General features: G+C 38.8%; 1 protein-coding gene across 2 annotated transcripts in view; it reads left to right on the top strand.

The window, feature by feature from the left end:
• Positions 1–21,103, top strand: part of PALLD (palladin, cytoskeletal associated protein) — a gene marked incomplete at its 5' end in the record, with an annotated part of 362,920 nt that overhangs the window by 130,797 nt on the left and 211,020 nt on the right. Inside the window, 3 exons of one of the 2 annotated variants that reach the window (XM_081269806.1) lie at positions 7,438–7,616; positions 16,820–16,886; positions 18,001–18,121. In XM_081269806.1, coding sequence (XP_081125932.1) covers positions 7,438–7,616; positions 16,820–16,886; positions 18,001–18,121 — 367 coding nt within the window. Of the gene's footprint in view, positions 1–7,437; positions 7,617–16,819; positions 16,887–18,000; positions 18,164–21,103 lie in introns of both variants that reach the window. The other variant, XM_081269807.1, reaches the window with a different exon arrangement.

Below are 21,103 nucleotides of genomic sequence, written 5' to 3'. Positions count from 1 at the left end.
TACTTGGCCAGTAGATTTGTTGGTACCTCTCACTGATCAGTTGAGTTTATTCTCATGAAAGTCAACATTCATGGCACTCTCTTGGAGAATCAGTGTTCTGAGCTTTCCCAGATGGATATCTCAGCTCCAGTATACAGTTGGGAGCCCCACTGCCAGTTGCCAAGAAAAAAAAAAAGGAAGTCCAGGCAGGGAGGTAAATCTTCAAATTTTCTTACATTGTCCAGGAGCGGGAAAGATGGGTGGTTTTCAGGGACTGCCATCTGCTCAGAAGCAGCTGGAGTCCTCCTGACATTTGTTATCCTCCCATCCCCCTTTGACCCCTCACCAAGCAGGCTCAGGACAGCAGACAGATGTAGCCAATCTCCCCCAACAATGGGATTCACACCAAGTCAGGGGTTCCATTGAACCTCACCTTGAAATGTAGAAAGTGAACAATTAAATACCAAACTGTTCTATGTAAAACACCTTCTTGAATTTCACTCCAGCCACATCCTGCTGGTGCCATAATATGATCCCCGGATTTTTGGCACCATCTCGTTTTTTTAGGCTGGAATGTTTGAAAGATCCTGAGGGAGAAAAAGAAAATCAAACAAAAACTATATACATATATGTATAATCTCCCTGACTCAAGATCTCAGCACAGAGCAGTTTAAGTATGTCTCCCTTCAGAGCCTTAAATATGCTACAGTCCTTTTTTCCTAGGTTCTGTAATCCTCTGCAAATAAAAAGGGGAAAATTCTAAACTTCTGAAGACCATCAACATTGTCCTCTTTCCCATAAATTAATTTCAACATAATCTTATCTGAAGCAAAGTTAAATCTATGACTATGAAGCCACAACCAATTTTGAAAGATTTTTGAAGCAGTACCTGCTTCTTTGAGATAGAAGAACCCAGGTGTACTCAGCACTTCCATGTGTCTGTGTTGGGGTTTTCTCCTCCATCTGCCCCTAATGCCAGCACCATGAACTAAGAAACCTGAATTGGTTGATAGCTGTATTCCCCATGGTTCCTGGGTTGGACCTGAAGTGTAGGCAACCTCTTGTCCAGTGAATAAATAATTGATCAATGAATGAATGAATATGACTGTAATCATCTAACCTCTACATTTTATTCCTAATTAGCACAGTTATTCTCTTGCCTTGTTTATGGCCTTGAGATCTGACAACCAGTCCCAACTGGTTTCCTCCTACATTAGCATCTGGTAATTCTTTTGAAGGGGATTTGCCTTGCCCACTAATTTTTGAAGCTTTGCTTCTCCTATCTCCTTCAGTTCCCTATTGTGTGGCAATTACATTAGCTGCTTAGCAGACGCACCAGAGATTAGAAGAGAGGAATCAGTCAACTTTGCTAAAACATGTTAATTCCCACAGTAGAAAACTCGATGAAAGATGGAGCTAAAAGCATTGAGAAAAATAGAATTTTGGAGATTATCTGGATGTAATTGCCCGTGTTCTTCCTTCTCATTACTCTAGATAAATGAGAGTTCCCTATATCTAAAAATATGATAATGACTTCACGAAGCTGTGAAAAAATCATATATGCAGAGCACTTAACATATAACATTAACTCTCCTTTAATTCAAATGTATAAAAATCCTTAAGTATTATTGTTATCAAATATTATATCATCTCTTCATCCCAACTGTGAGATGGCAGTAATGTGTTTTAACAATTTTATGGTAGAAAATTTAAGTTTTGAAGCTGAAAGTTCAGGATTGAAGTTGAAATTTATTAGAGATTCAGAATGGAAACTTGAAGTAACAGTTTTTCAATATGCTATTGACTAGATAAATGACTTCCAGATACTAGAAATGGGACAAAGGAAGATCCAGGAGTGACCTCAAGCAGAATTTTACCTAAGTAGACTCTCTGCAGGTTACCTGCTTTCACACATACTACCCTCTCAACTAAACCCTCTTGCATGCTTACCTCATGATAAATAGAACTTTCAGGATCTGGAGAAAAGTGAGGCTGAGGCTTCTAGAAATATACCAAGCTGGGGATGGCAAATGTGTTTCATTTCAAACTTCAACTTCAGTTACTTTGTATAAAGCCTGCCAACACCATTCTGCAGAGGCCCCTGAGATATCCCCCCTCGCTGGCAAAGAACATCCTGATCCATTAGTGATGTCTGCCACAGGGTAAGGAGGGAAACAGAGTGCCATCACCTGTGCCCTGCATTTGCCAAACCTGTTCTTTGTCCTATTTTGAATGCTTTGCAGATTAGCTCCACACAGCAGTATTTTTTTTTTCCTAAGCCACACTAGCAATAAAAATTTAATGTGGGAAAATTTTTAGGAGGTCAAAATTTGATCAACAGACCTAACTTTTACCGCTTTTAAAAATAATACTAAATGTTTTGAGTCCTCTGCCAGAAAGACGTTAGGATTAGGACCTTTGAGAAACTTAGCAAACATGACTGTATCACACACATCTCATCCAGAGTGTGCTGTCAAAACTGTAGAACTCCAAGATTCTCTGAGCTCAGATAAGAAGGTGATTTATCTTTGATCTGCTACATAAAGGGAAGACAAGACTGATTTCCTCTTCTGATATATGCACTAACTAGATTATTTTGAGTTTAATTTTATGCTTTTTAAGTGCACTTTAGTTTGAGTTGTTGAGAGTTGATAAACCTCTCTGTATATACATCTTAAAGCAGAAACCATGACAGATGTTAAACTATCCATTCAGCCCTTCTTTCGGTTGTAAGCTGCTGCTTCTTTGATTAGCCCAATGCAATGGCAGTATTCCATGTTTTCAAACGTTGGTTTTATTATTATTCAGATATGGTGAGGCCAACAGATCAGTGGGTAACTGTCATTGAAAGATAGTCTGTACTAATAGTTCCCAAGAGCAAGGGACGTGCCTCCCATGACAGGGAACCACTAGGTGGTGAGTACTAGGATCTGTCAGAAATCAAAAGGAGGGAGTGGGGGGGAAATGTGGCTTATGGCTTCCACAGAAAGGGAGAGGTAAGGCAGGATAAGCTGATTTAGGACCGGTTTGTTTAGATCATTTCAGTGGGCCTGGGGCCTAGGAGCTGTCACTAAATGTTCATACCTGGTTTTGGGTTGATTAGGCAGGTAGGCAGTGGCTCTGAGTAAGAAAAGCCCAACAGAGAAGGTAGAAGGGATACTGGTTTTAGACTAGTTAGTTTGTATATGAAAGTCATGCTTTTAATATCCCTAAGAACTGGCTAGCCTGTAAGGGGCTGTCTTTCCAGGTTCAGCAAAGCCCAAATGTCAAAGAAGCAGAAATATTCAAGATAAAAAGGCATGATTCAAGCCAGGTGTGGTGGTGGTACATGCCTATAATCCCAGCAGCTTGGGAGGCCGAGGCAGGAGGATAGAAAGTTCAAAGCCAGCCTCAGCAAAATCAAGGCACTAAACAACTCAGTGAGACCCTGTCCCTAAATAAAATACGAAATAGGGCTGGGAATATGGCTCAGTGATTGAATGCCTCCGAGTTCAATCCCCAGTAACTGCCCCCCCCCACAAAAAAGCATGATTTATACTCCCAAGTACCAAACACAGTGCTGGAACCTAGTGGAAAAATTATTTACCTCGGAGAACATACATTCTAGTAGGATCAAAAAACACATGAAGAACCAATTTCATTATAAAATCGAAATTTAAGTACCATAGTTTGGTAAAGACAACGTGTTAAATCCATTGTTATAAAATATCCATTATTACAATAATCTGCCTGTCAGTGTTTATGTGTATTTCAAGTATTTTATTGTGATTACTGTTAATTATTTTTTCAGCCTTGTACTTATTATTACTCACTTTATAATTGGTCTTTTTATAAGATACAAGTTCTATGGAATTAATATTTTAGGAAAGCATTCTATAACATAGGATGTTAGTAGGTGCTAAATGAAAAAGAATCACATGGTCAAATAAAGTTGGTAAATGATGGATTAGACCACATTAAACAAATTTTTTTTCTGCAGAACATGTCAGAGTCTTTAATAAGAAATGTAGACTTGAAAATATGAAAAATAATATGCATCATTTTACAAAACTATTAGGCCATGAATCCCTTTACTTTTTTTTTAAAACAGGAAGCATATTCTAAAGTAATGCATGACAGATCATATTTTTAAAGCACCAACTACATGCAACATACTATGAATCAATTTTTAAATGCATTTTTTTTCAATCAAGAAGTGGCTGATTTTCTAGATGGAAAAAAAATTATAAATATATTTGGTATTGAATAATAATATAAGGAAACAATACAGAAGGTATCACAAAGTGGTAAATGGTCAATTGTCAAATGAACGGTGTTAAATTTTTTTTTAACAACCAAAAAGAACACAATTTTGTATGGGCCTATGTGCAAGGACCAGAGATACAAAACACATAGAACATGGTTGTTATATTAAAGAAGTAAATAGTGTATGTGAGAGCTAAGACTCTGCCATGCTAGTGTGGATCAGGACACATCCGACCAGCACTTAAACTTTATATGCACCTGAATCACCTGAGGGATCTGAACTGATTGGTAGCTTTGGGATGAGGTTCAAGATGCTGCACATCTAATAAGCTCTCAGGTGGTGCGAATGCCACTGACCCAAGGATCATACATTAAAGAGCAAAAAGCAGGTATTGGCAAACCTTTTTAGAGGTCCAAATAGTAGGTATTTGGGACCATCAGTCAGAATGTTTCAACCCTTCTCTATTCTGTCATTGTCATGCAAAAGTAGTCCTGGGCAATATGTAAATGAGCATTCAAAAAAAAAAACTTATTTATGGACTCTGAAATTTGAACTTTATATAATTTTTGCTGTCAGAAAATACTATTCTTTTGATTTTTTTCTCCCATCTAAAAGTATAAAAACCATTCTTTACACACAGTCATGTAAAAATAGGCTTGTAGACAACAAGTTTGCTGAGTTAGAGGATAAGAGACTGTATTCGTGTAGTCAGCAAAAGGTTCTCTATGAAGTACATCCACCCAAAGAAATTAATCTTTGTCTTAAACCTCTATTGTACTTTTCCCATGTTTGATTTTTCCCTGTAGTAGTGGGTTTATAGCTTCCTTTTGGAAAGTAAAACCACTCTAATGGGCAATATAGGCAGACTCCTCAGTGAGCCTCAGAGTTTGCCAGGCATTTTTTTACATCACCTGTAGTATGCAATGCAAAACCTTCCTCTACATAGAAAATGCTGAGCATACGTGTGTGCAGTTGAAATTAATTTGTTGGAGAAAACTTTAGTTTGGCCTTAAGGAAGAGTGATCCCTAACTGAGATTAAGGAATGTTTTGGTCAGCTTTTTTTTTTTTTTTCTGCTGTGACCAAAAGATCTGGCAAGAACAATTTTAAGGAGCAAAAGTTTATTTAGGGGCTCATGGTTTCAGAGGTCTCAGTCCACAGATGGCTGACTCCACTCCTCAGGGCCTGAAGTGAGGCAGAACATCGTGGTAGAAGTATGTGGCAGAGGAAAGCAGCTGGGAACATGACACCAGGAAGCAGAGAGAGACAACTCTGTTCAAAATATAAACCCCAAAGTTATGTGCCCCAGGAATCTGCCTCCTCCAGCCATACCCTACCTGCCTACAGTTACCACCCAGTTAATAACTATCAGGGGATTAAGTCACTGATTAGATTAAGGCTTTCCTAATCCAATCATTACACCTCTAAACCCTCTTATATTATCTCATACCTGAGTTTTTGGGGGACATCTCATATCTAAACCATAATAAGGAAGAAAGTCAGGAAAAAATTCCAAAGAGAGAAAGTGTGAGCAAAGAAGAGTAGGCAAGGGTTACATAGGAATCCTTGAGGGCTAGTTAGGGAGAAATGTATCTCTGGAAACATTTGACAGAAACAGAGGATTAGTACAGAAAAATGATAGAAAATAAAATTAAATCCAAGTTACATGAAAGGCCTCAATGACAGATCTGAATTTCAGAAAATAGCATGTGTAGTGAAAAGTTTCAAGAGCATTAATCTGATGACAGAATATAGAAAGAATTTATAGCTTGAGACGGAGAGATCAATTAAGACTCAAGCTGCAGTTAGCACTAATGGGTGAGGAACTGGACTATGGTTTTGGAAAGAAAACAAGGAAATAAAAAGCGGGGGGGGGGGGTGGTGGGGTGGAGGGGGAGAGGACTGAGAAGATGGTTCTGGGCTGGAAAGCTCTCCACAACTTTATGAAAACAAAACCACAGTGTGCACTAGAATCAAGAATTACCACCATTCTCAGTTGCCCCCCAAACAGAGTGAGTCACATTGTACAGAGTGCTCAGTTATTTTATCGTTTATAATTCCCAAAGTGTGTCTGTTCTTTTGTGAGTATCCCATATTTAGTTTTTAGTATGGTTTCTGGGGTTCATGTTCTGAGAACTCACAAACTCATTTGCTTTCTTAACTCAACTTTCAAATTAAATCCAGAGAAATACCTATAGTATGCTACTCTAAACAAAGAAAAAAAATTAGTCTTCAGTGTCATATTTTCACAAAAGGATGCCAGGTCCAAAGAATTTTGTAAGTGATTAGACTCAGAGAAAATTCTCTTGGTGATAATTAAAAGCAAAATGGACAATATGGTCCCAGAGACTTCAATTCTGTTAGTTGCAAATGGCACATTCCTACACATCTCTTTAAAAATAAATCACATTTTAGGACTTGGGGGAAACTTTTTTTTTCTTTCTTCTTCTTTTTTTTTAATGTAAAAGCAATCAAATGGTGTTGAGAGTCTGAGGTGTTGGGGGAATAGAAGAAAGAGTGTGAGAAGAAACCTGTGTTAAAACAGCCTGTCGGCCTGTAGCCTTCCACCCCAAGGTCTTGCTTGTTTGGGAAAGGAAAAGTGCAAACCAGCAAGAATGAATTACAGCATAACTGCTATTTCTCTCTGCATCTCAGAGGCCAAGGCGGTCTGCTAGAAAGTTTTATAAATATCAAAAATGTGGAAGGCATTAAATCTGTCACTGCTCAGCTGATCAGAAGGGTCAACAAAAATACTGCCTCCTATGATTTTTTTTTTAACATGAGGATAAGTTTCCCTTAACAGATATTTTGAGCATAACACATATTACTTTTATATTTTCTTTAGATAAGAATAATAGAAAAAAATTATATTCAATGTAGGAGGCATTTATTATAAAACATTTTATAAGACATTTTGAGTTTTCGTTCCTTTTAATTTTGTAATCAAAATGATCTTTCCAAGTCTGACAATGTCCCTTATTTCAAGGTTCATAAAATGTGCAAGATGCTTTACAAAGAAAACCTACGGGAATTGTCTAGTCATTAATTTCACGGTCTCAAATGTAAAGTTTCCATGAGTAACATCAACACAGATCTTTTATCAAACAAGCATCTTATTGCATAGCATTCAGCCTTTGGTTTCTGCTTTATTGTTTTAAACATCACCATTTCCTCTCTTAACTCTCTGTCCTTTGACCCCCATTTGGCCTGCAGATGGTTCTGTGAGGGGAAAGAGCTACACAACACGCCTGACATTCAGATCCACTGTGAGGGCGGGGATCTTCACACTCTGATCATAGCAGAGGCCTTTGAGGACGACACAGGCCGCTATACCTGTCTGGCTACCAACCCCAGCGGTTCAGACACAACATCTGCAGAGGTATTCATTGAAGGTAAGAAGGGTACACGGGGAAGGAGTGGGAAGGGCCTCAGAGCGTCCTGGTAGAACACCTCGTGTATGCTTTCCCTATGCAAAGAGCAGAGCTGTGTTGTGCTTCAACCCTCATTTCTCCTGAAAAACTCTATAAATAAACCGTTCTGACACTTATACATACATGAACTGTGTCTAATGTCAACATTCAGTCCTTCTCATTGATAACCTTTTATCTACATTCACTTGAATTTACTTAAAACGTACAGTGTCTGACTTTTTTTTTTCCTTTTTCAAGTAAATGAAGCATGGGAATATAATTGAAATACCATATCAACTGCAGTTAAACTACAATGGAGTTAGGAAATCATTTAAGGGATTTTCAAGTGATTGAATATTTTAAATGTTCTCATTTTTAACTGAGTTCTAGAATTGTGCCTCTTCCATTACGGCTCCCTTATTCTTGCTAAGTGTACTATGAATTTGGAGTTACTTGGTGAGACTGATTTTGGAAATCAAAGTTGTATTAAAAATTGGTAGCAGAGAATGGACTGTTTCTTTTGTTCTATTCGTTATTTTTTATAAGACCTAACCTCCAGGAAATTGGAACACTTGATATCAATGTATTATAGTTTGTAATATTATTGCATTTTGATCAGTACCAGTAATTTAAAACAGATGTATATTGTGCCCAGTGTTTATACTATGTCTAAATCTATAACTTGGTGAACACTTGGTTGATCAGTTACTTTTTAAAATAGTAGTTCAAATGTAGAAAGAATATTAACAACCTTGAGATCTCTCCTACCTTAGTCTTCATATTCTAAACATACTTTTTAGTTGCAGATGACACAATACCTTTATTTTATTTATTTATTTTTATGTAGTGCTAAGACTCGAACCCTGTGCCTCACACATGCTAGGCAAGTGATCAACCACTGACCTACAATCCTAGGCCCCTTAATCTTCTTTTCAAAAAACTATTTAAAAATTGTTAATAATAATAATAGCACCAAATTTCTTCATTCTTTAAAGTGGAAGAAAACTCCATCAAAAATTGACCCCAAAAAAATTAGTTTCAAAGGTATCTCTTACTGCTGGCTGGAAGTATACACCTTTACTTTTAATAAACGGACCCACTATGTTGTATTTGAAAACAAAGATCTTCAAGCTCTTCAAGGAACTTCATCCTCTTAATAAATAAAAAATAAATAAAAGTGACATCTTATATGCAATAATAAGTAATACTCATGTGATACTTATTGAATGCACACACGTACACGTAAATCATTTAAATTTTGTTGTAATCCTTTGAGGCATAATTATTCTCTTTTTACAAAAAGAAAACTGAGACTGAGAGAGGATAAAGGGACCATTCCAAGTCACATAAGAGTTGGAACTCAGGCTGTCTTACTCCATGGTCCACATTCTTAGTTTCTATAAAAACCACTTCACAAAGGTAGTCTTAAGAATGAAAAGAAAAAAAAATTTAAAGAATAGGAAAGATATTCTTAACCACTGTATCCTACTGATAGGTATTCAAAGTGCTACATGAATGAAAAAATAAATGATAAGATTTTTAACATTTTGCTAATGAGTTAGCAATAAATTTTATTCCTGGATAGGCAATGTAGCAAACTTCTTGAAGTATATTAGAATGCAGTGAAGGGAACTTAAACTTCCATTTAAAAAACAAAACAAAAACAAGCAAACAAAAAAAAAACCTGTTTGCTAATAGTGATAAGATTTGTCTCCAAATCCAAGTTCACAAACTGCATCTTAAAATGGAATGCTTTATTTGCTTCTAGGATTGCTAGAAATATGGTAAATTTTGATCATACTACTTCTATACTTTAGATGTTAAATGAAATCACATTAGATTTTTTCTTCTTTTCTCTCTCTTATTTTTTTTTTTTTTGGGGGGGGGGATACCAGAGATTGGACTCAGGGGCACTCAACCACTGAGCCACATCCCCAGCCCTATTTTGTATTTTTATTTAGAGACAGGGTCTCACTGAGTTGCTTAGTACCTCACCATTGCTGAGGCTGACTTTGAGCTTGTGATCCTCCTATCTCAGCCTCCCAAGCAGCTGGCATGCCCCACTGTGTCTGGCAAAATCATTCTGTCTATGAACTCAACTGGTTGAGCCACTCCACTCGAGTTCTGTATGTCGTGTAGATTTCGTGTTCAGGACTTCAATAAAGATGGTGAATTTCTACAAGAGTAGTTTTCCTGGTGATACCACTAAACATCCTTATGCAGCTAACCAGCCATCAAGCATTTGTGACTTTAGATAGCTTGTGTGTGACTTTAGAAAAATTGAAGGGAAAGTTAAAGGAGCTACACATAACAAGAATAAAGACCTATTAAGAGTCATCTTTGTAAGACTAACAAAGTGCTTTAGAAAACTGGCTCATTACCTTGTGAAATGTGGGTAATAACTTTTTTCTAAAGCAAGTAATTTTAGTGTATTTTTATCCCTAAGAACAATTACATGCTATAAGAGAGAACCTCAGAAACATTCCTAGGCTCATATCATCACTTAAAGTCAGAAGTATTTATATTTATGAACTTCAGTTCTGCGTTAGTGTCAGGCATGTCACAACGGAGCTGCTTCCTAAGGCACATGGCCATTACTATATCATGCAGTCACTAGGAGGCTATTAGAGGGAAGGATGTTTTCTGTACAATTTTAAATCTCAATGAAACCTCTGAAAGTTTAACACCCTAAAAGCTGAAAATGGTCTAACTTCTGCCATCCTACACATCAAATTTTAGAAGGAAACACACACACAAAAAAAAGATAGCTTAAGAAGAATAGCTAGGGCTGGAGTTGTGGCTCAGAGGTAGAGCGCTCACCTAACATGTGCAAGGCCCTGGGTTCGATCCTCAGCACCACATAAAAACAAATACAATAAGTCTATTGTGTCTGACTACAACTAAAAAGAAGAATAGCTAGCATCCATTTAGTGTTCAGTAGGAAAATACTGCTCTTAGTTTTTACATGGGTTATCTCATTTGATCCTTACAAAATCACCCAAATCTATAGTTGAAGAAACTGAAGATGAGGGAGGCTAAGTAGTGATCAAAATGGCAGTTATGTGTGTGTGCGTACGCACACACATACACACACACACACACACACACACACACAGGAGTCAAGGATTCAAACCCAAGCAGTCTGACTCAAGTCTTCCCTCTTTGCTGCTACAAAATAAAATGCAAAGTTACTCATTATCATGGGGGCCATTGTGACCCTCACCTTCATGGGGTTTCAGAACTTAGGATCTGAGAATGCCATTTTTTTCAGGGCACATAACTGAGCACTTTCTGGCCATTGTCAAGTTGCTTCTGTGAGGCAGGTAGTTTCTGCAGGAGGAGCATATCCGTGAACAAGACAGGTGCCAACACTTCGAAGAAGAGGGCAAGGGAGCCAGCAAACTCATAAAGACTGCAGACATCAGCAAGTCTGTGAGGGAAATGGAGGTGGCTGACAGGACAGGGTGATCAGGAAGGCCACTCTGAAGAAATGACAGTTGATCAAAGACCAAAAGAAGCCCACAGGGAATACTGGGGGAAGGGGGCTACAGATAGATAGGGGACGGATGCAAATGACCTGGATGGGGAAGACCAGAGGGCTGAAGGAGCTGAGGAAATCTAGGGCAACTGGAGCACCATCAGTCAGGGTATGTGGGACATGGGGCCTTACGGTCACTGTTAGCAATTTGGTCTGCATTGTAAGTCAAATTGCAATACTGGGAATGGACCCAGGGCCTCAAGCATGCTAGGCAAGTGCTCTACCACTGAGCTACCTTCTCACTGTATTTTTAACTGTTGCTTTGACTTATAATCAGGGAGACCAGTTAGAAGCCTCCCACATCAGGACAGAAGAGCTTCAGTGGTGTTGCAGGAGGATGCGGTATAAATAGGAACAGCTCAGAGGTAGACATCAAAAGCCCTGCAGTGGGTTAGATGTGGGATGAAAAGAATCAGGTATGAATACACTGTGGATTTCAGCTCTGCCACTTGTGTGGACAGTGTTGCCAATGGAGAAGAAGATGGGGGGTTAAGGGATTGAGTGCTGTGCTGTGAACATAAATTTGAAATCTGTGTCTGGATAGCCAAACAGATGGGACAAGTCTGTTAGTCAGACATATGAATATAGCCCAGTACACAGAGCGAGGAAACTCTGGAGCTTCCACACATAGATGGTAACGGTGGGACTGGATGCACTCCCAGACAGATCAGCTAGGGAGAAGAGAGAAGGGCCTGAGCCTGAGCCTGTGATACTGGTAAGCATTGAGGTTCCAAGAAGAGCTTACAGAAAAACAGAGTAAGAAAGAAGAGCCCCTGGGGCAGGACAGAGCCAAAGCAGAGTGGTGTGGGGAGTGTGAGGAGGAGCCAGGCAAATTGTGTTAGGAAGGAGGGAGGTGCTGGCCACGTCCACCCCTGCTGAGAGGTCAGTCAGATGAGGGTAGGGAGGAAACCACTGGATTAGACAACTGGCAATGTTGTTGATTTTAGCAAGAGGGGCTTGGGAATTCAAAAGAAGACCCAAGGTCAAATACAATGACCTGAGTTAAGTTTGCAAAATATGGAAGTAGCAGATATTAGATACTCAGTGGGAAGGTTTGCTTGACCACCAGCAGAGAAACTGGAAAAGCCAGTAACTAGATACTATAGAGAGTCACAAAAGATGTTTTTGTTGTTATTGTTGTTACTGTTGTTGTTGTTGTTTTCAGCCAGGAATTTCTAGAATGTGTCTCTATGCTGATGAGAATAGTGCAACCGAGAAAAATACGTTATTTAGGAGAACAAGATGGAAAGCAGAAAGGAAATGGAGTGTGACCACATGTGTACTGAGAGGGGAGGGGAGTGTCCTTTAGGACTGTATGACAGGAGATGGTCTCAAGAGTAGGAAAGATGAACACAAACACATAAAATAAACAGACATCTCAACTTTCCACTCCTCCCTCCTCCTGTGATTGTAAAATGGATTATATAGATCATTACAGTTTTAAGAGCTCCAGAGAGGGTGCCATGGTGGTCCTGAAATATGGGTTGAAGGAAGCTGAATTAAACCAGACCTGTGGATAAGGAAGATTTGGATCCAGTGGCATGGAGGACAAGGAAGTATTAAAAATGTAGAGGCTGGACAGGAATGCGGAAATCTGATGTGGGTGGGCGGATGCTGCTTGACACTTATTTTTAGGTTCTGGGGGTTATAAATGATCAGATAAAACGTTGCTGCACCCCTTTAAGTTTGGAAGCATGTTGTGATGTGATGTGGATAATTGCTTCTGCTTCCCAGTAAGGTAAAGCCCAAGAGGCCAGGACCTTGCAGTACCTCAACATCTGGCAATGGGTAGATGAAAGCTGGGCACATAGCTCCCTTTTGCTAGATTTTAAAAACCTGTGAAGGGAACCTGAAGGAGTCTCAGCACACCTTGGGCCCACACATTGTTTAAAAGTAATTTTTTAATAATATTTTATGAAGCACATAGTTTCATGCTCTGTGACCTTGAACCCTGACTCAACGGCTCTGTGTTCTGTCTCTTCATCTGTACCTGGAGAAAACGAGATTCTTGTCAGGATTGAATGACTTCATCCCCTACAGTGGTACCTGGCACATGATGTAGGAAATTATGACTTTGTTTTGTTTTGTTGGTGGGGCGGGCATTGAACCCAGGGCCCTGACTGTGACCATGGTAAGTGCACATTCTACAACTGTGCACGCTGTACAACTGACGGTCATTGTTAGGATGCTGATCTTTTTCCTGTACGTGTACATATTTCACTTCACATGTTCTTTTGTACCTTGATTCTTTTTTTTTTTTTTAATTTAGCCTGTCCTCTCACAAACATCTATCCCTATCATTAAACATTCCTTTCTCCTGACCAGCAGGTGCAAAGCAGATGACTGGAGGGAGGGACAGAATGGGAGAGGGAGGGGAAGAATCACCCTGAAGGGAAGGAAGGGAACTTACTGGCACAGAGAGAGGGATTTGATCTGTCTTCTGCAAGAGCTGCTCTGACACCTGAGATATAAGGTGACATTGAGATTTCACAAGGGCTGGACAGGTGCACAAAAACTAATAAATGTATTCTCATTCTGGGTACACAAATTGACTCTACCTTTTACTCTGAAAATCACCTATAAAAAGGTAGCAAGAATTTTTTTTTTTTTTTTTTTTTTTTTTTTTTTTTTTTTTTTTGGTGGTGGTGCTAGGTATTGAACCAGGACCTCACACACTCTAGGGGCAAGTGCCTACCCACTAACAACTAACAACTAAGCAACATCCCTAGCCCAAGAATGACTTTTTAAACAGAGGTCATCAGAACACTTTTTTTTTTTTTGGCACCAGGGATTTAACCCAGGAGCACCTTACCACTGAGCCACACCCCCAGCTTCCCAACCCTTTTTCTTTTTTATTTTGAGACAGCGTCTCCCTAAGTTGCCGAGGCTGGCCTCAAACTTGCAATCCTCCCTTCTCAGCCTGCAGTCACTGGGATTACAGGCATATGCCACTGTTCCTGGCATCAGAAGATTTTTTAAAAATTTTTTTAATGATTCAAATATTTAGAGTCAGGTGAAAAGTAGCTGCTTGTCTCCCTGACTTCTAGCCACTTAGAGAGTGTCTGGGATCATTCCTGCAGGATGTTAGCCACCCCTCTCCTTCTCCAAAACACTTTTATGGTTCCAAGAAAACTAGTCTCTCAGGTTTCCCGGCCTCTCTGATAATCGCAGCTTTCCTGGTGACTCCTAGGGGATTCCCCCCCCCCCCCACCTCCTGGTCACACTTGAAACTTCCTCCTGGTCTACAGTTTGTGCTGGATGGTCTGTTGTTTGTTTTTCCCTTTTTATCTATTACACCCCCAGTTAATCCTGCATAATTTATTTCACCATCAGCCTTCTCAGTGCCCAGACACGTCAGCCCCAATGTGCCAGCCCTGCCCATGCTGGCCTCTGCTGCTGCCTTACTACATGCCCCCTCTACTTGCATGGTCTGCTCCTGTCCCCAGACAAGCTTTGTGATTCCCTTATTCTATGTGTTCATTCCAACAGAAGCTACAGACCAGCCCTGTGCATGAAGCTAAGCACCATGAGGAACACAGACATGCAGAGCACATGAAAGTCACAGGGCATAGCAAGGTCACAGACCATGAGTTCAGAAACTTGTGTGCAATCCTGTCACCAACACTTTCTAGTCATGTGACCTCATGCAAACTGCCCGACTATGTGGTTCTCAGGTTTCCTCTCTATAAATTGGACATAACTCACTTCTTAGGTTCATTATGAAAATAATTAAATGATATAAAGAAAGCCTGGCGGACTGTCAGGCAAGTAGTAAGTTCTCACAAATTGATAGTTCCCTTCCTAACCCTGCCTCCGTTCTCAGAGAACTAATAGTTTTCTAGCAGGTATGAGAAGTGGCATGTATGGTGCAAAGAAGAACACTGGGAACTCAAAGACAGCACAGAAAAATGGCTGGGCTGATCTAATGTCAAGGCAGAATACCAAGAAAAGACTGGGTAGGCGTAACCGAGGAAAGCAAAGACTGCAACTATAGGTACAAAGTAGAGCAGGAACAAGGAGGAAAGCCCTCACCTCTCTGGGTCCTGAGGGAGCCCTCCCCTGCATCTGACTTAAAATTGTAACTCCCACCACATCCCCCTCTGCCTACACTCCAGCACCCCCACTCCATCTTTTTCCCATTTTACTCACCACCATGTCCTGTATTTCATTGTCTCTTCTATTGTCTGTGTCCTCCAAGAGCACACACTCCACAAGGATAGGGATTTGTGTATGTGCCTGCTTCACTGCTATATCCCCTCACCTGTGGAATATACCCCAGTGAGTATGTTTGATGCCCTGCATCAGGATGATATGACTTGGAAATGCAGGAAGAAAATCGGGGTGGAAATCACAAAGGCCAATGAAATGTCAGATTTGGGGAGTTTTAATTTTCTGAGACTTGTACATCATCTAGTTCTTTAACAGGAAAGGTGTGCTCTAGGAGCATGAATGAATGTGGCAGGGAGAGAAATGGGAAAACGAGATAAGCGTCTATTGCAGTAGTCCAGGAGCCAGGTGAAGAAAGCCCACGGTGGATGGTAGTTATAGAAATAAGTAGGAAGGGACAAAGCAAACATTCCATCTGAGTTACAAAGCATGTCTGTGTTCAACACCAACAAAAGACAAGAGCGTATACCAACAGAGTCACAGGAGGAAATTCTAGACAGCCATTCAAGAGAATTAAGTGAACTTATGTATTCTGCACATACTGATAGACAAAAGTATCTATTTAGAAGGAGCACTCAGAGTATGAATCCATTTGCATAAATATGTACATAAATATATGTGTGTTGATACATTTACCTTATCTGAAAAATATAATCCCAACATGTGCCTGATGGTATTTTAGGGAAGTACCCTCAGATCTTAACTATTATATTGCTCAATACTGTACTATTTGGTTATTTTTCTATAAGCCTGTGTTATTTTACAAGATAATTTTAATAACCCAAATGAAATGTATTTTATAAAATAAAATATCAAGAATATACTTTTAACCATTGCAGTTACTTTAAGTTTGCCACTTAGAATCTCTTGACATACAATATGTAAATATTAAAATCTGAATGCAGTTTACCATTAGACTAAAACTCTGATGTGATTCTCTATTCAGAAATAGAAATGATACAATTGAGCCTGGGAGGGCAGGGTCCAAAAATCAGAGGCCCTCTTATCTAAGATTGAAGCTACTGTCATATACTTGAATTTATCCAAGAGTCAGAAAATATCTTCTGATTAATGAATAATAAAGAGATTAATAATCCACACCATGTAATCTCCTAGGATGAAAGTTTAAAATCATGAGTATTTTCCCACACAGACACACACATTTATTTCTTTGTTTTTAAGCCATGTAAAAGTGTAATTGTGATGGCCAAAGTGATAAAAAATGAAACTGATAATAAAGCTGGCTTTAAAAGCATACTGCTTTAAAAAAAAAAGAGCTATTTACCATAATTCTTTTTTAAAATGATTTTTTGAAGAGTCCAATAAAATGATATGAATCTGAATCATTCTCTATTTTATTGTGTATTTAGACCAAAACTAAGACTTTGTAGTTTACTGTTTAAAGATGAGGAACATTACTCTGAAATTATAGATACCACTGAATCTTAACTTTATCCTTATTTTTTAAATGCTTTCCCAGGAGCCAGTTCCACAGATTCTGACAGTGAAAGTTTAGCTTTCAAGTCAAAAGCTGGAGCTATGCCACAGTAAGTACCTATGTTTTCATTGCTCATCTCTGTAACAAGGAATGACAACCAAATTTGGGGACACTTATCCAGGTGTGCTGTGCTTGACTGGGAAAGGTCATCTGACAGTCATTGGAAATCCTGTATTTCAAGTTGGAATGAGGTTTAACTTATAAATTTGCACTCTGAATTCTGCATTTCATTATCAGTGTGCCCAAACCAACCATATACAAGGGTAGTTTCAAAGACAACCATCTAACTGATAGTTATTCCTACAAAGACATATGGATTATTCAGAAAACATAAAATATCTTAATTATTTGGTAAAAAATTACTAGAATTTGGTAAGAAAACCCCATTGATGTTGAGATGTGCTAACAAACGTCTTTATTTGCTAGTAGACACATGTTAGTTACATTCATTCAAAATAATAACTACCCCAGTTTGATTATTGTACATTGTATATGTGCATCAAATCATCACATTGTACCTGGTAAATATGTACAATTCAAACAATAATGAAATGATATATAAACTTAAGTCTATCCATTCAGCATCAAATAATCCCAGATTCTAAAGGGACCTTATATGATCATGTACTTAACACCTCTCATTTCAGACAAAGAGCTCAAGTTCAATAAAGTGATGTGACTTGCTTGAGGGTACATGGCCATCTCCTTTACAATGGTGGACCTAGACACTGAGTCATCTTAATCTTTCCCCTACACCTCACTAACACTGATGCACCGAGAAGACAAAAAACGCTCAACAAAATTGGAAACCAGAATGAAGAACAGCTGCTAAATGGAAAATTTGAATTAAATATGGGACCCTAACCTTAAAGATTTTAAATGTTTACTTTTAAAGATTAGGCCTCTTCCAAGTATTAGGATTCTCAGGGTTAATACTTTTGAATCTTTCCCAAAGATTATAAATTATTTCACTCAATATCCAGAAGGTACATTCTGTGTTCATGCTGACTACAGCTTTTCAAGCTTGTAAGTTGGGCTTCAATTACTGAAATAGTGACAGTTGCAGTATACAGAGAGAAATCCAGCTGTTCTGTAGAAATGTTTCAAAGAAAAATTCCAGCTAAAAAATTCTAACTGGACACCTGCCTTCCCCTGTTTTCCAGAGCTCAAAAGAAAACAACTTCTGTATCCTTGACCATAGGATCATCATCTCCAAAGACAGGAGTGACTACAGCTGTGATTCAGCCATTGTCTGTCCCAGTTCAACAGGTAATTGTGCCTCAGGCCAGATCCCACAAGGAATTGAATTCATTAGCAAACTGCTTAGTTTTAAGAATATCACTTTGATTCTAACTAGCAGACATCCTAAAAATATTTTCTAAGTGGAAACAGAGCTGGGAGAAAAGAAAATGGTAGGTACTGTTCTTCCTTTAATTCGGGTAAAAATTTTCTTTAATCAAATCCACACCACCAATTAGCCAACACCTGTGTTTGCATTGGAAACTTGATGATATCTGTTTTAGCTATAACTATTGGATTCCTTCACATAAAGTTTCTCTTCCAATTAGCCAAATTCATTAGCTCATCTAAAAGACAAGAAAAGTCCACATACCCACAGAAAGCTTTCCCAGCCCGAGAAGCTAAACAGAAAACAAGAAAAAAAATTAAAATTACTAGCCTTCACCATAGTTTCTCATACTGCTTTTATCTCATTATAAGAGTCCATTATCCAAGAAAGAACAGTAATACAAATTAGCAATGAATGGTAGTGAGTTTACTTTGCAAACCAAAAACATGAAGCTTTTAAAATATATATATAAAACTGTTAAATCTAAATGTCTCTAAATCACTGCTAGAAGACTATCCTTAAATATAATATTTATGATAATATGGGTGGGTGTCCAGTTGGGGTGCAGGTTCTTGGCTTTGGAAACAAAGAACTGAGCCAGACATGCAGAAGTAACAGGATGAGCATAGATTTAGTGAAAGAACATTCTATAAAGTGGAGCTAATTGGTCTGGAAGGAGTGGCTGAAGGCCTGGATGTCTGGGCCACTCTTACATGCTGAGCTGTGCCTCATCCCTTTCCTGTGGACATGATTGAAAACTTTACCTTCTTTGTTTCCATTGGTTAATTTATTTCCACCCAATTAGAATATAGATCTTGTGGTGGGAGTTGCTAGGGTAATAAGCCTTTCATGGTGGGACTTGCCATAGTAATGGGACTTACCATAAACAGAGACATGATGACTTATCTCCCTGTCTTGTACTCTGTCTGGCATTTTTCTCGTACCCTGCCTCCACCATCTTGATGTCCCTCAACTCCTACCTCACTTACAGAGGGTTTTCCCATACTCTTGAAATATAAACCCATTTCTAACTAAAGGGTATGTCTTGTGAGCACCACTGTGCCTTTCATCAACCTTTTTTATCTGTTAAATACAGATATTTGAGTGACATTGTGACACATACTGTAATATGTGGAAAATGGAAACAGTAGGGAAAAGACATTTGGGCCCATCACCTTGAAAAGAATCAACCAGTCTGTTATTCAGAGAGGCATATGTAGTAAATATTTCCTTTAAACCCCTAAACCAGAGTGCAAAATTTATAGAAAAATCTCTGATTAAATCAGTGGATTTGTGTGTGTGTGTGTGTGTGTGTGTGTGTGTGTGTGTATGTGTTTGATGTTTAAATATCTAACAAGTATTTATTTGAATGCTGAGTACTGCACTAGACATGTCATATCAGAAAATATATATAGCCAGCCCCATTTCCAGACAGTTTATAAACTAGTCTGAGAAACAGGAAATATACACATGAAACACTTCTTAAGTATGGCAGAATTTATTAAGGGATAACACAGTAACCTAAAAACAGAAAGCCACATTCATCTCTAGATATAAATACTATGATGATGTGAAGAGTACATTTTAAACTGATCTTAACTTTACAGTAACACTGAATGGAAGGTAATATATCCCACTTTTATAGTTGGGAGAATGTAGTACTCTGGAAAATTCCATCACTTTCTTATCACAGGCAATGTCACATAAAAGTTAATGCTCTGGAGTCAAGTTGCCTGGGTTCAGATCCCAGCTCTACCACTGCTTAAAGGACTTTGAGCAAATAAGGTAACCTCTCTGTGCCTCATTTGTTCATCTGTGAAATGGAGATAATAATACTGCCTGACTCAGAGGGTTGTCATGAAGTTCAGTGAGGTAATCCTCACACGACACTTAATACCATGTCTAGTACAGAGTAAATACTGTAAAATGTTTGTGTATTTTTTGGATGGTGTTAGGTGAGTACCCAGATCTCCCGAACCACAACCCAGTAAAGAATCTTTCAGGGATAGTAAGATCCATCACTGTCTTAGCATCTCTTCAACTCGGCCAGTCTCCCCAGGGTCCTACAACGTATTAGGCACATAACATTAGATCACATCATCTTGGGTTAAGAATCTAACACCTGGGGGCTGGGGATGTGGCTCAAGCGGTAGCGCGCTTGCCTGGCATGCGTGCGGCCAGGGTTCGATTCTCAGCACCACATACCAACAAAGATGTTGTATCCGCCGAGAACTAAAAAATAAAAATAAATAAATATTAAAAATTCTCTCTCTCTCTCTCTCTCTCTCTCTCTCTCTCTCTCTCTCTCTCTCTCTCTCTCTCTCTACTCTCTCTTTAAAAAAAAAAAAGAATCTAACACCTGCTTGCCTCACAAGCACAAGGCCCTGGGTTCAATCCCCAGCACCACACACACACACACACACACAAATGTAACACCCACTTATATAAGTGAATAAGTCCAGACTGTTTGAAAATAAGTGATTGTACACAAAGAAATATTTTCCACTTACTGCTCTAAAATCCTTGTATTTTCCCAGAAATGAACACCACTCAGTATTTCAGCACCATTTTTTACTTGAAAATATTTTCTTCTTTTTTTTTCTTCATTTCTTATAATCCCTTTCTTGAAAGAGCACAAGTTAAAATTAAGATAGGTAGATGTCTGAAAATCTACTTTGCACTGCCAATAGCATATGCTATTTTGATTCAATGAATCCACACTATTTAAAAATAAAATATAATGTCTGTGAGAACTTCTAAAAAGACCCCTGTGGAAGTCCCACACACCGAAATCCATTTGGTAATAGCATTTAAAAGCTTGTGGATCCCCTAGGAGCCGTGGAACCTTTACCTCAAATATCCTTTTGAACAGAGAAGAGTAACAGATGTGAAATGAGGAAGGAGAACAATATCTGCTC

This window comes from Spermophilus citellus, assembly GCF_964194105.1.
Source record: "Spermophilus citellus genome assembly, chromosome: 16".
Lineage (NCBI taxonomy): Eukaryota > Metazoa > Chordata > Mammalia > Rodentia > Sciuridae > Spermophilus > Spermophilus citellus.
Note: the sequence above shows the minus strand (reverse complement) of the source record. Positions and strands in the feature narration are given on the sequence as shown.